The sequence below is a fragment of the Danio rerio genome, chromosome 11 (assembly GCF_052040795.2).
Source record: "Danio rerio strain M-AB ecotype USA chromosome 11, GRCz13ab, whole genome shotgun sequence".
Classification (NCBI taxonomy): Eukaryota; Metazoa; Chordata; class Actinopteri; order Cypriniformes; family Danionidae; genus Danio; species Danio rerio.
The window spans coordinates 14,428,197-14,443,265 of NC_141031.1; the positions used below are offsets into that span (position 1 = coordinate 14,428,197).

General features: G+C 35.2%; 1 protein-coding gene and 1 long non-coding RNA gene across 2 annotated transcripts in view; one reads left to right on the top strand and one right to left on the bottom strand.

The window, feature by feature from the left end:
* Positions 1-15,069, bottom strand: part of LOC147834759 (uncharacterized) — a 436,363-nt gene that overhangs the window by 265,422 nt on the left and 155,872 nt on the right. The gene's annotated exons all lie outside the window — the stretch shown is intronic.
* wdr18 (WD repeat domain 18) overlaps positions 1-15,069 on the top strand; it is a 156,020-nt gene that overhangs the window by 125,600 nt on the left and 15,351 nt on the right. The window contains 1 exon segment of the mRNA NM_001005206.1: positions 3,471-3,637. Coding sequence (NP_001005206.1) covers positions 3,471-3,637 — 167 coding nt within the window.

Below are 15,069 nucleotides of genomic sequence, written 5' to 3' on the forward strand. Positions count from 1 at the left end.
CAACATCTTTATCATTATCTTTATAGTTATTGTGCTTTGTGTGAATAGCACTTAACACTAAACTGACTGAAAGCCTGCTCTCAGAACCACACCATTGAAACTATTTGGTTGCCAGTTGCACTCATTTCTCAAGATTAGGGGTGGTCATTGTTGTATGCCTGATCTGTGTATATCCAAGTGTTTGCTATGTCATAGGACAAAAAATATAGATTGCATCATAGTGAAAGAGTGACCCACGGACCTTTGATGGAAGATGTCTCAATAGAACTTTGTGTACAACTGAATTTAAAAAGTAGAGAATGATTGAATGTGGGACCATAAAGCATTCTATCAGTATGTGTGCACTGGCCTGACCAGGACATCCACTATGATGTCATGATGTCATGTTTTAAACTGTAGTTGATAAATGATTAGTTGATAATGTAGCTGTGTTAACACAAACAACATCTCTGAATGTAAAATGCTCAAAGTTCAATGCAAAGGTAGACCTTAATTTTTAGAGAGTTAGCTTAGCAAAGCCTGCAATGAACGAATTTTGGGCACTACAAAAAATACTTCCGCCCCCTGTTAGATCACAAAGGTTCGTTTACTGCGCACACACACACTGCGCAGCAAAGGGCCTTGGCCAGAGGCGCTGTAATGTTACAGCAGAGGGAGAAATGCCATCCTGCTATTTCCAGAGAGCTTCTCAGTTTTTGTATTTGAGCTTCCAAATGACACAACACAAAGACAGAAGTGCTTTCAGTTCAATATTAATTATGTTCCATAGAATTATAAAATACATAGCAAGCATGATTTGACAAAACAGCTCCAGAATCTCTCCCAGTTCAGTGTTGGATTCGGCTAAAATCTCCTCAAAGAAGGAGCTGCTCTAAGCAGACGCTGTGAACTCTGAGCCACGACCTGTAAGTGTTTTTATTTGTTAAAATTGATCATGACATGTACAATGTCTAGCCTTAGCGGTATGCTGTAGCAAAAATGTAAACAATGGGAAATGATGTTCGCCACCGCTAACGATTTAGCTACAAATCCATATTTATCAGTCAAACTGCTATAAACACACACACACTTCACAGACACATGCAGGCTCTCTGTCTATGTTTGTGCGCAGCTTTGCATTGTTTCTCTCTATAGGCAGCTTTTCCATGCGTTTTACATCTCAGATAATGAAGTCGCAAAAGATATGTGAACGATTCATGTTACTTAGGCATATTCCGGATGTGTGTGAAAGATGTTGTGTAACGCGTTGATAAAAAAAAAAATACAGCAAAAGCACCCCTAACTGGTATGTAGCAGCAAAAAAAATCAATCCAGGCTCACACAGGTCTCATCCCACATCTTGTGCTTTATTCTGTCAGCAGCGTCACCACAGAAAATAACTAAATCCGAGCATGAGAGAAAAAAATAAATAAACATCTCTCCCGCGCACATGCACTTCTCGTGTTACAGATAGTTCATAGTATACCCACGCACACACATAAACACACACACACACACACACACACACACACACACACAGACACAATGGCGTGCACACACACTCTCTTAAGGGTGCCGCATCCCATTTTCACTTGTTACAGACACTTGTCAGATGTTATTTTTGAGAGGGAGCATGAGGTTGACTGTTTCCACAAAATACGCGTGCTTGTATGGGCGTGACATTGAGCCGATCTGCGAATCGCAGCACATTATGACGATGGCCAATAAGAATCAATTGAGGGTGAGCCTTTCAGAGGAACTAGGAAATATATCAGTCATTTTTATGTTAGCGGAGTAGCTGTGTACAATCAAAGTGAGATTTATGAAAAAATAAAATGATTTCCTTCAAGTGAAACATGAGCACACATTGCTTTGCATTTTATTAACACAACCAAGCCTTAAAATTACATTCTGCACCACCCCTTTAAACCTGCACTGCAATAATACTTGTCTTCAACAGCTGCTGGAGGAAGTTAGATTCAATGATTAATCTGTTTTGACTGTGCAGAGTTCTGCTATTTGTTTAAAAATGTAAACAACAGGAGGTACAAACAGTAGCTCTGTGTTCAATTTAAAGCGTAATACCAAGGTCAGTACATTATTAATGTTATGTTTTTTCCACATTTTAGTGTATGTGTACTCTGTAAAAATTCTAGGTTCTACAATCAATCAATCAATCAATCAATCAATCAATTTGTGTTGGGAGAACATGAAGAAATTAAGTTAGCTCAGTTTTTGCAAATGTAAGTGGATTGGACTTAAAACAGTAAAGTTGTTCCAAATGAACTTTTTAAATAAATTTTTAAAAAGTAGTTTGAGCAAACAGCAGTTTATTTTATTTTATTTTTTTATTTATGCACTGTAAAAACTGCTGGGTTCCACACAATTTCTGCATGTTGTTTCAACATCATCAATTAAGTTAACTTGATTGTTTTTTGCTAATTTAAGTGGATGGACCACACAAATTTGTGCCAAAAAACAAAGAACTGTGTTGGTTCAGCTCTTTTTAATTAAGTAGTTTGAAGAACCAGGTAACATATTTTTTGAGTGTGTCACAGCAGGTGACCTTTTTTTTTTCAGTTCTTCTTCAGGCGTTTGTGTTTGAGTATTGCGTATATCTACCCAGACATTGCACTTTTTCCTGGTTACATCCTGAGATTTTTTTTGTTTGTCTGCATTTGACTTTGCTTGTTTTTAATGCTGACAGAGGGTTATAGTTAACCAAGAATACCTTTTGGGGGTCTACAGTTTGCAATGTTTGCAAATTTTCTATTTGTAACATAAAATAGTGCGCTTACTGCACTCTAACGAAATGGTAAGGTTTATAATCTAGTTAATACATAGTAAACCTCTTATTTATTATTAAATGTGCATACTGAATTCACTGATATGTGTTGGTTTAGACTGAGTCACAGTTCTAAAGTTCAATTTCACATAGTTTATTTTATTTTCAAAATCTGAGGTGAACTATTTGCTGCAGTTTTCAGTAGTATGACCATAAATGTCACATAAAGTTGCATTTAAACTCACAATATTTGCATTTAACACTAAATAAAGCCATGAGGTGTAGCTGAGGTGGTCAGTTTTCTTCCAAGAAATAGAAGCCTTTTCTAAAACATATATTTCAGGGGTGGGTTAGAACAAAAACTCATTTTAATATGAAAAACATTCCTATCGTGTGCCGTTGCTTTTATTTAGACAGATTTTAAACCAGCCTTAAATCAGCCTTTTTGCTCGAGAGTCAAGCACACTGCTGTAGGTGTCTTCAATCTGGCAACCTGCACACTTGCATTTGTTTTACAAAAGGAGTGCAATACTTAGTTCAACCACTGGCTGTCAAACTTAAATGTCGCATCTTTATATTATACATTTTCAGTTTTGGGTGAACTATATATATATATATATATATATATATATATATATATATATATATATATATATATATATTTCATAATGAACTGATATTTTCATCCATTTTGTCTTTCAAACAGGTCCTGTGACCAATGCTGCCATCATACCAGCACCTGCCAACATGTTTCTTTCTGACAGTCATCCAGCCGTCCCTCTGCCACGGTTCAGTCGCCACCTGAACCCCTCCGAGCAGGGGGATGGCACAGGCACCGGAGGCATGAGTCTCAGACTGGGAGCCAACACGCAGGTAACATCTGAATTCTGAAACATATCTAAAATTAAAGGCCAACAGATCATGGAAAATATGATTAGGTCCCAGAAGAAAATGTATGAGATGCCAGAATTGGTGTTAGATTTATTTATCAATTTGTGTTCAGCAAATTGGCTTACCCTGATAACTGCAAAAGGTTACATGCAAAAGTTTAACTAGGAACAGAAGTCATTTACATATATACAGTTATGTAAAAAATATCAGTGCCTTAGATATAGTGCAAATAGCTTTAAATAACTGTTTATTCTATATTTTTGAATATAGACCATTTCAATGTTGCCATGCCATTGGACTATGAACATTGCCTGCTTGTTATGAAACTATTTCATAACTTAATGTTAAAACAGCTATCATAACATTATTTATCAATATGTGGCTTTTTTTAGATTCTCAGAAGCTGTAGAAATAAAAAATGTAAAACCAGAAAATATGTTGGGACCTTTGTGTACATCTCTGAAAATGATCTATAGCAAAAACATTGCACATTCAATTCTAAATCAAAATATTGAAAGATTTTATAGAGAACATTGTTTGAACAGTATTGTTAATGTTTTTCTCTATAAAAAACGTATAAACTAGGGACATGTTTGCATATCAGTACAAATTACTAAAGTAATATTTAATTGCAGGGCTTTTTTTTTCATCTGCTTTGAATTAACTAAAAAAACCTGTTGAGATTCAGAGACAAGCATTTCAGTTCATGATGAACAAACTTTATCTCAGTTCATGTGAATTTTAGGTTTTGCTTCAGAAACTAACATTTTAATGTCACCCTACACATTTCCATTTGGGTTGAGTTGGGGGATTGAGCCGGCCACTCTATTACTAAAATCTTTTTTTTCCTGAAAAGTTTTTGCTTTTTTACTCGTGTTTTTGCAGTCTTCTCTTGTTGAAATGCTAATTTTATAGGCATTTCCTTTTTGGCATAGGGCAATATTATCACTTTAAGTTGGGTTTGGTTGGGGTTGTTTTTTTTTTTTTTGGAGTCGACTCTGATTCTCGACTCCTAATTTTGGGGTCGGTGTAATTGACACATTCACTTAAAATAACGCAAGGATTAAACAGGCTATATCATATAGCACTTTATACATGCAGTTCCGCCTCCAAAGACATATGCTGTACAGGTGAATTGGGTTGGCTAAATTGTCCGTAGTGTATGTGTGTGAATGAGTGTGTATGGATGTTTCCCAATGATGTAGCTTCCGCTGCGTTAAAAACATATGATGGGTAAGCTGGCGGTTCATTCCGCTGTGGTGAACCCCAGATTAATAAAGGGAAAAAAATGAATGAATGTTTGTTTTGTGCAATTTGTTTATTGTAAATAAATAAGGGTGTGTTAATGGGACAGCATATGCTGGAAGAAAAGGAGCGAGTCCGACCTGTCTTTGAACACTTAGCTTTGGCTATATTTTGATTTAAAAATACTCTTTTTTTAAATGAATTTCGTTTGTCATAAATTTCTTAATTTTAATGCATGTAATTTGTAGTTATCTATAAAATAAACAAGACAAATAGCCTAAATATTAGAGGTGAAATTAAGTGTGTCGAAGGCTAACAAAAAAAAACAAAAACAAAACAGGACGACATGCATTGTCAGATTTTGTCAATAAATAAATATTGCCTACTTTTGTCATTATGATTAGTGTTTATTAATTTAATTAATATTTTTATTATTTGTGAAATAGGCATAGGTTAAAAATTTTAATTATAGCAGCAACCACTAACATATCATAATTTTACTTGCAGTGCTTATCTAAGACGTCAGTCTGCTTCAAATGTACACGCATACAGTTGAAGTCAGAATTTTTAGCCCCCCTGACTTATTAGCGCCCCTGTATATTTTTTTCCCCAATTTCTGTTTAATGGAGGGAAGATTGTTTCAGCACATTTCTAAGCATAATAGTTTTAAAAACCTATTTCTAATAACTGTATTATTTTATCTTTGTCATGATGACAGTAAATAATATTTTACTTGATATTTTTCAAGACACTTCTGTACAGCTTAAAGTGACATTTAAAGGCTTAACTAGGTTAATAAGGTGAACTAGGCAGGTTAGGGTAATTAGGCAAGTTATTGTATAAGTTTGTTCTCTAGACTATCGGAAAAAAAAATTAGCTTAAAGGGGCTAATAATTTTGTCCTAAAATTGTTTTTTAAAAAATTGAAAACTGCTTTTATTCTAGCCGAAATAAAACAAATAAGACTTTCTCCAAAAGAAAAAATATTATCAGACATACTGTGATAATTTGCTTGCTCTGTTAAACATCATTTGGGAAATATTTAAAAAAGAAAAAAAAAATCAAAAGGGGGCTAATAATTCTGACTTCAACTGTATGCTATATTTAATTTATAAGACAGCAAACTTGACAACAAACTTCATCCCGAAGCACCATTTACAATAGCCTTGAGTACTCGTGGTGCAAATAGCAAAATCGTAAAACGTGTGAGCACGGATTCAAAGCGGGCATCTACGATGTTCATCGTGCTCAAAAATGAACATTAAAACTGTAGCCTGTAATTGTTTTATTCAGGAGGGTTTGAAAAAACTAATTTGGAGTCAACCCCCATCCCTACTTTAAGCATGTGTATGTATTCAAACTGATCCATGATACCTTGTAAATTGTAAATAGATCCAAAACCACAGTATGAAAAACATTTCCATACCATGACATCTTTTCAGTGAATTGAGGCTTGAGTTTTGTTTTCGGCGCATCATCTGACACTGATAAACACTATATCAAAAGAACAATAATTACCCTCATCCGTCCGAAATACTCTTTGGGACAGTCGTTGTGTTTCTTGCCAATTCTTTGCCGATTCTACATATGCTCTTTTTTTCAGTAGTGATGCTTTATGGCACTTTCTTGTATCCATTCTTCAGCCTGTCAGTGTACTTGCAGATCATTTTAGATCCTATTTCATCTCTCTGGAGGTGATGATTGGCTGAGTCTTTGCCATTATAACTGTTCTTAAATTTTATCTAATTTCTTTTTGCTGCATTTGGCATCATTTCAGATGAACATCCTATAGTTTGCTGCTCGTCTTTGTATGTTTTCCAATCTCAAATCAAAGTTTTACTTACATTACATATAGTTTTTATCAACAATGTTTGAAACGACCCATTTAAGTCTCAATTCATAAAGAAGAATATTTTTTCTGACAATGTGTAACAAATTGCTGACCTTCCTCAATAGAGGACCATTAATGACATCTGTTTTCTTCATGTAATAAATGAACTCCACATTGCTATTATTTTAACCCACACCTTTATCCAATTACTCAATAAAACTGCAGAACACACACATACATGTAAAGTCAAGCCCCAAATTGTTTATCCCCCTGGCAAATCCTGACTTAACGTTTCTAATGTAAATAAAAGCTGAGAATGTTTTTATTTATTTATTTTTTCCACAATGATGCCTCTTGTACATTGTCTTATTATCATTTTGTGAGAAGCCATTGTCATTTCCTTTTGAATAAAAGTAACACTAATCCAGAGTTTGCCAGGGGTATGACTAATTTCTGTCTTACTGTGTATGTATATATATATATATACCTTTAAGCAAACTTGTCCATTTAACCTAAGTTTGCTTAGGTTTGCTTGCACAAAGTATAAAATAGTTTGTTAAATTTTTTCATTTACAATTATTATAAATTGGTTTAAGCAAATTTACAATATTTAAATGTGTTTTTAGTGATCCAGTGAGATTATAATGATGTTTTTACTGCTGAAGATTTGATAGGAGGCATTTGTCAGGAAGTCAGCGTGAAATAAGTGATCATCTATTTTCTAAAGGCATGCTATCTATCTTAATGTGCACAGTACAGTGATGTAACTGATCACGAAGCTAACAGTTTGGATTACTCTATGGTTTTTAAGTCACGGATCAGCCAATTTTTTGGATCAGCAAAAAAGGCAGGAGACATGTCATTTGCTTTCTATTTATACAAATTATTACTGCAGAAACCATTGGTTATAACAAACATAACATAGAACCTGTAATTTTATAAAAAATAAATAAATAAATATCAAGAAAGAACCAGTTGAAAAAAGGGAAATATTCAATACGAAAAATTATCTTTGCTACTGTTGCTAATAATGCTAAATATAGAAATTTATAGAAAATTAAACATCTTGTACAACAGATCATTATTATTTTCAAAAAATGATTCAACAATTCACACAAAACTTGTTTTATTGTAGATGTATAGTTTTTGAAAGCCTATTTAGTGACAGAATTTTAATAGGTGTTTGTTGCCACCAACTTGACTTGTTGCGTCAAGTTTTATGAAACGGGGATTTTAATCTTTACTATAAACATCAGTGTTTGTATCTGAACTATGAACTGTTATTCCAGTACTTCTATGTTATTTAATTGTTTGTAACTAACAGAAAAAGTGTAAAAACTGAATCTCTCTTGATCAAACACAGATGAATGCAGCGCTTCTAAGGATTAATAATACACATATGCAAATCACTATAATTTATCATTTAATGTTTAATTGTGCAGCTTTACACTGAATGCATTAATGCAGGCTAAACAAACAGTGACAGAAAACACCTTTAATTAACCTAAAAAGCATGTAGGTTCCACCATAGCTGTTTCTTTCATCAGGCAATCTCTTTGCAATTGTTATAAATGTTGGATTAACCTATATAATAAGTTTTAAAAAAAGTTATTAATTTGCAGATCAGGTCTGTTTCTAACTGTGGTCGACTGTAATCCATTACACCCCCAACATCCATGCATGTTTAGTTTTTACAATTGTAATTTTAAATCAAAGTGCTGTCATGCCATTAATCAATTAATTGTCTTGAACAACCAAAGAATTGAAACAAGTGCACCCTAGATATATTTCTGAATAATAATAATTTCACTCGCATATAAAAGAAAAGATCTGAGCATAGTTGAGTTACATAAATTCAATTTAGTAGGTGAATTACCAAATTACATCACACATGACGTTACACGGGTTCGACCATGCATACAGGTGTCTCGATTCCACAAGTACCGCTTTAACAACCAAGAGGACAGAAAAAGTTACCTCACAAACATGCCAGCGCAGCGCGTCAAATGTCCTAAGACCTGTTGCAATAGCAAACGTGTCGTGTTGTGCGGTAGGATGCCAAAATCAAAAGTTCAAAAATAGAGAACTTAAATTTTACCGTACACCACTGTTACAACCTCTTCGTAAGTTCACACTATGCTGAATCATACACATTACTCAGTTTTGATTGCAGCAATGATTTCAGCAAAAACAGTTAAATATGGATAATTAAACAGCAGACACTTGATGCTTAGAATAAAATGTAAAAATCTATATTCACATAGCCTACTGTACAGGTGCGGTTTGCTGTCAGAATGCAGTTGTTTTACTTGTTGATGATTACCCAGGCCTTGTACAGTTCCGTCTGCTTTCCTTGTCTCTGGCTAGGCAGAACCTTGGTTTTTAGCACTACAAAGTTTTGAATCTGGTAATCATAAAATATTATTTCTTGCACATAACCACACAGAACAAAATTGTTGGCATCCAAAGACTTGTAGGCCTTTAACTTCTCTATTGTAAAATCACTTGAAGTTTCAATGAGATAGATGTATATTTAGGACTTGATGCTTGGCCGTTTTGTCTTATTCAATATCCATTGGGAGGGTGCTATCGCAAATGTACCTGTCAGACGAACGTTGCTCACTTTAACTGTAATTTTGCAGAATAACTGTGCTTATCACTGGGTGACGAGCTGTTATAATATGCTCAAAGCATTATGTAAATAATATATATAATATGTAATCAATATAACTTCTCTAATACAACAACAAACCCTGTACAACATCAGATGTCATTCCCTCACTGTAAATGCTAGCGCTCACGTTTTTTTTCTGCAAACTTGATGCGCACGCATCCTGAATGTTTACAAACCAGTAATTTGTCTATTAATTGTTATTTATGTAGTGCCTTTACAATGTAGATTTTGTCTAATCAGCTTAATATAGAAGTTCTAGTAAATTGAAACTGACAGTCCAGTTTTTAGTTGAAGTTCAGTTTAGTTCAGTTCAGTGTGATTTAATTTTTACTTCTGAATTTTTACTTCTGAATTTTTAAATCAAATTTATCTTTGCGCAGCTCCACAAGTGCCAAATCAAGCAAGCCATTGGTGACTCTGGCGAGAAACAAACTTCACCAATTGACAAAAGTGAAGAGAAAAAATAGGCTCAGTTGGGCACGACCATTTGGCAAGACTCAATGGCTAAATCTAGATTAGTATTAGTACATTTACTAAATGACCAAATGTGAATGCAAATACAACTTAGAAAATTGGCATCAGAAAGTTGACATATCTATTATTATGAATATTCCACCCAGTTATGCAAATCCTCAAATGACTAAGCAAGCCAGTGTCCTTTTCTTAGGCTCAGATGTTTTAGTTTCCTTTACATGAGGTGTAACGGCTGCATATGGGTGATATCTTTGGGTCAGAGGTGTTAATGCAAGTTGCACATATGAATCTGTCTTACTACCCGTGTTCAAACATGATGAATGTTTACAGCAGGTGCGACCCGACTGTAATTCCTAACACGTCCAAATCAATTACGGGCATATAAATGAAATGCTTATATAAAGTCTTAAATTTGCCCACCACCTGCTGTGTGGGTCCAACCTTTGCGCATTTTATCTCCCCTTCTTTCTGCATATCTGCCATTTCTCCCTTCTTCCCTTCCCCCCTTAGCTTATTTTCCCGAACGGCTAATCTTCCAGCCTCTGGGTGAGCACATTCTATCAGAAAAATACAAGCCTCTTTCACCTCTGCACAGCGAGAGAGAACCAAAAACAAATGTTCAGATAAGTGCATTAATACTTTTACCAGGAAGCAAAATAACACATTCCTACTGTGACCCAGAGGCTGCAGTCAACATCACACAACCAGCACGTGCGTGTAGATTAAAGCTGCTCTGAGAAAATTAATTTCTCTTTTGAAATTGTTTGTTATTCGTTTGGGAGCAGAATCGTCGCTCCTGCTGGGAGAGGTGGGTTACTAAAATCAGCCTGAATTGAACCACCTGACCCCCTAAATAATCGCATCTCGAAGGGGAGGAAGTCTATTAAGAGTCTGGCTAACTCAATTCAGATGGAGGTCAGCAGTGAGATGGGTTTCAGTCAGACCTGTTGCCGTCCTGGCGGAGCTTATGTCTGCTCTTGCTATGTGCTAATGGAGTGGAGCAAGAGGTCGGATGGGTTACAGCCCTCAACTTTGCATAAAGATAGATAATCCATTATTTAGCCCTGAATTAGACAGCTTATATTTCAGAGCTAAAGGCAAGCAGGGTTTCTGTATGGGTTGACTGCTCAGCTTTCAGGGTGAATTCTGAGACTTTTAATTGCACTTCATTAACTTTTCCCTTATGTGTTTCTTTAATTATAAGCACGTTTTGCTTTTTGGGCATGAGCAATTCCAGCATTATGGATGTGATATTTGCAGTAAAACTTAAAACATAAGTAACAATTAATAATTCCTTACATGTGTGAGCCTGGTCTCATGTTATGCCATTGATTCAGTTCAATTCAATATCCTGGTGCATTGACAATTGACAATGATTTTATTAAAATATATTAATATTTATATATTATTTGTAATACAATATTGTCCTTTAATACAAGCAGTAAGATGAACTGTATCTTTAATTTGACCTGCTCAAAAAAAACACTCTTTTTGAATGTATCAAACAAAACTCCAATACATGCACAGAAGACAACATGAGCCTTTATAGCAAATAAACTAATTTAATTATTATCTCGCTTCCTTTTTGAGCGATGTCTTACAACTCTATGATTCGTCATTGTCTTCATCCACTTTACAGAAAGGGCTGCACTTGGCTTTAGAAATGAAAGCTCTGTTCACCGATGACTGACCCGGGAAGAACAACTGTGGTTACAGTCTATGGGCTCTATTTTGATGGTCCATGCGCAAAACGGAAAGCGCAGGAAGCAAACGCTTTCAGGGCGTGTCAGAATCCATATTTGCTAATATTTTCAGGACGGGAAAATCTGCTTTGCGCTGTGGCGCATGGTCTAAAAGGGTTGAGTTTATTTTTTTGATGAGTTATAGGTGTGTTTTGACAATAAACCAATCAGAGTCTCATCTCCCATTCTCTTTAAGAGTCAGCTGCGCTGCGCCATAAGCGCATTCGCTATTTACAGGACAGAAAGTAAGTGGAAGTGAAAAAACTGAGCATTTTACAAGCAAACAGTTAACAGCTAACAGTTTTTTTTAACAGAAAACAGTTAAACAGACCGTCTACCGCGCAAGAATGAGAGATAATCGATCTACTTTCACTTTCGCTCTTGGATAGGCAAACCTTTATGCACAGACATCAATTAGCCTATAAATAATTAATTTTGTTTGTTAAGCGCAAATATTTGTTTCAAAATTATTTCTAAATTTAGTTCTAATTTCCAGCAAACGAATAAATGAATAATAATAACGAAGTGTGTTCAAAAAACTGAGTTATATCCTAAAACACATGCTTTGCCCCATATGGTCTAAAGGTGGGCATATCTAAGTTGTTTTTAATAAAACAAAATATGTTCTGTGTAAATAGAAAATATGTTTTGTAATATTTTAATCCTTTATATTTATATCCTATATATATATATATATATATATATATATATATATATATATATATATATATATATATATATATATATATTCATATTATATTCTATCTATAGGCCTATCCTTAATATTTAAATTTTTTCATATATAAAGATATTTGCGTATTGCTCTACATCTTTAGTTTAGACCGGGTTTGTTTTGGTCTAATGAAAAATCTATTATAGTTTCTCAAAATAGCAACCCGCCAGCAGTGCGCCTCAGAACGCCTTTCTTTTTAGACCAGAACTCATATGGGCGCAAATGCATTTGCTATTTAAAAAGCGTGGTGCAACGCCTCAAAACGACTCTTGCGCCAAGCTGAAACTAGCAAACAAGTATTGCGCCACGTCTTGCTCCACATTGCGCCGGGTGTATGATAGGGCCCTATATGTGCAAAATACTCGGCTATTACAGGTAATCCGTAATAGACATAGTGGAGAAAGCTCACAACTCAGACACACGCGTGTCTCGATTCCACAAGTACCGCTTTAACAACCAAGAGGACAGAAAAAGTTACCTCACAAACATGCCAGCGCAGCGCGTCAAATGTCCTAAGTGTGTGAGAGCGAAAGAGGCAGAGATGGAGTTTTACAGCATTTCTCCTTAGTAGTGAAATATCGGTTTGTGTGCTATGCCTTCTTCTGTGTCAAAGAAAGACTTCCCAGCAAACTGACAAGCAGTTGAATTGTGCATAATTATCTACCTTTTAAGTAGTAGGATGGTTTTATTTAGTCCCTTGTCTCCTTCGCCATAGTATTCTACTGCGACATCGCGCATAGGAGATAAACGACGCCAGCACGCAATAACCGGTTATGATCTATTACTGAACCAATATCGAATTGTCCCTATTTGCATCGCGATGCACTGAAGAAACAATTAATTTTGACATCCTTATTACATATATTGCTTTTCTAGACACTCAAATCGGTTTACACTTTTGGGGGGGATTCTCCTCATCCACAACCAGCGTGAAGCATCCACCTGGATGATAAGACGGCAGCCATATTGCACCAGACAGCACACCATACGCCAGCTGATTGGTAGATGGGAGACAATTAAGATAGGGGATGATTAGAAGGCCGTGATGGACTGAGGCCAGTGGGCAAATTTGGCCAGAATGCCGGGTTAAACCCCTACTCTCTTTTTTTGAAGGACATGCTGGTATTTTTAATGACCACAGACAGTCAGGACCTTGGTTTAACATTTCATCCGAAAGACTGCACTCACTGAGCAGTCTCCTTCACTATACTGGGGCGTTAGGACCCTCTGCTGGTCTCACTAACACCACTTCCAGCAGCAACCTGGCTTTCCCATCCAGGTACTGACCAGGCGCAGCCCTGCTTGGCTTTTTATTTTGGCTTTAGCTGCCTGCTAAATACACTGATAAAGTATATGTTAACATTATACTGAAACATCTGTTAATATTTTCCAAAACTACTAACCACAGAATTATGTGATCAGAATGAAATCACTCTGTAAATATTTTTAGATTTTAAATGAGGAAAATAACCATGTGGGTTTACAGCAAACAACATACTTTGTAGAAGTTTTGTGAATTAAACTGCACAACCCAAAATAAATAATGCTAATCAAAAGGATAAGAGTTAGCTCTCTATAGAACTATTATTTATTTATTTATTTTTATTTTTCATTTTATTTTACTTAACATTATTGCATTTATATATACAAAAAGCTTGATTATTGGTGTGACACCTCTCTGTTAAGGATGTGACAGATGTGAAATTGGCACTTGTGTAACTTTGGTACTTTAAATGTAATTGTTTTGAAAACATTGACAGATACTTTTGAGTGTTTTTACTGCATTCTAAAATACAAGCCTACACAAAAAATCTAGAAAGGGATTTATTTTGGTGACATTTGCATGGAATTGTTTGCTTTTAAAAAAATGTTGTACAAGTTTAGTCTGCCTACTATCAGTCTTAAAAATTGTAATTTCCAGTATTATAATCAATCGTAATAATCATTCCACCTAAATTATTTATTTTATTTTTATCCATGAATTAGACAGCTTATAGTTGAGGGCAAAAGGTTACTGGGCTTCTGCACGGGTTGACTTCTCAACTTGGTCAATTTTTTTGGTGAAAACATAATTTTTTTTATGACAAGGCTGACATTTGCATGGAATTGCAGGCATTTAGAAAAATCCTGTCCACTATCAGTCTCAAATCATTATTTCCAGCACATCTCAAACATTGTGATTGTCGCAATTCAAACAGTGTGATTGAAATAGATTGTATTTTTAGAAATTACCTTTTTTTTTAAAATAAGCGATATGTTCAAAGTTATTTTAATAACAGTCTATGTATTCATCTCGAACTTTCACAGGAAAGAGTCCAGAAATGTCAATCTATTCACTGGAGTTAGGCAGAAAAGACCACCTTTGCCCAACTTACCTACCATTCATAACCAACGCATCTTTGCGACTGAAAACATGAGATGCTTCGCTCAGAAATAGTTCCGCCTTGTTGACGTTGTCATGTTAACTTGAACACAGAAGCTGTGTTTACAAAAGCTTGCAAGTAGCTCTTAGCCCATTGGTTAAACGTGTTTACATAGAAAAGCAAGTGAGTGCTTTTCTATACATGCACAGTATTGAACATTTGTTGTCCGCTGAACCTGTTGTTATGGATGGACCTCCTGTCAGTGCTATCATTTTCATAAAAGAGATTTTAGTTTGGAAGCATACTGAATTACTTTGTTGTGTGGTTTTAGGATAGGGTTGTGCACAACTTCT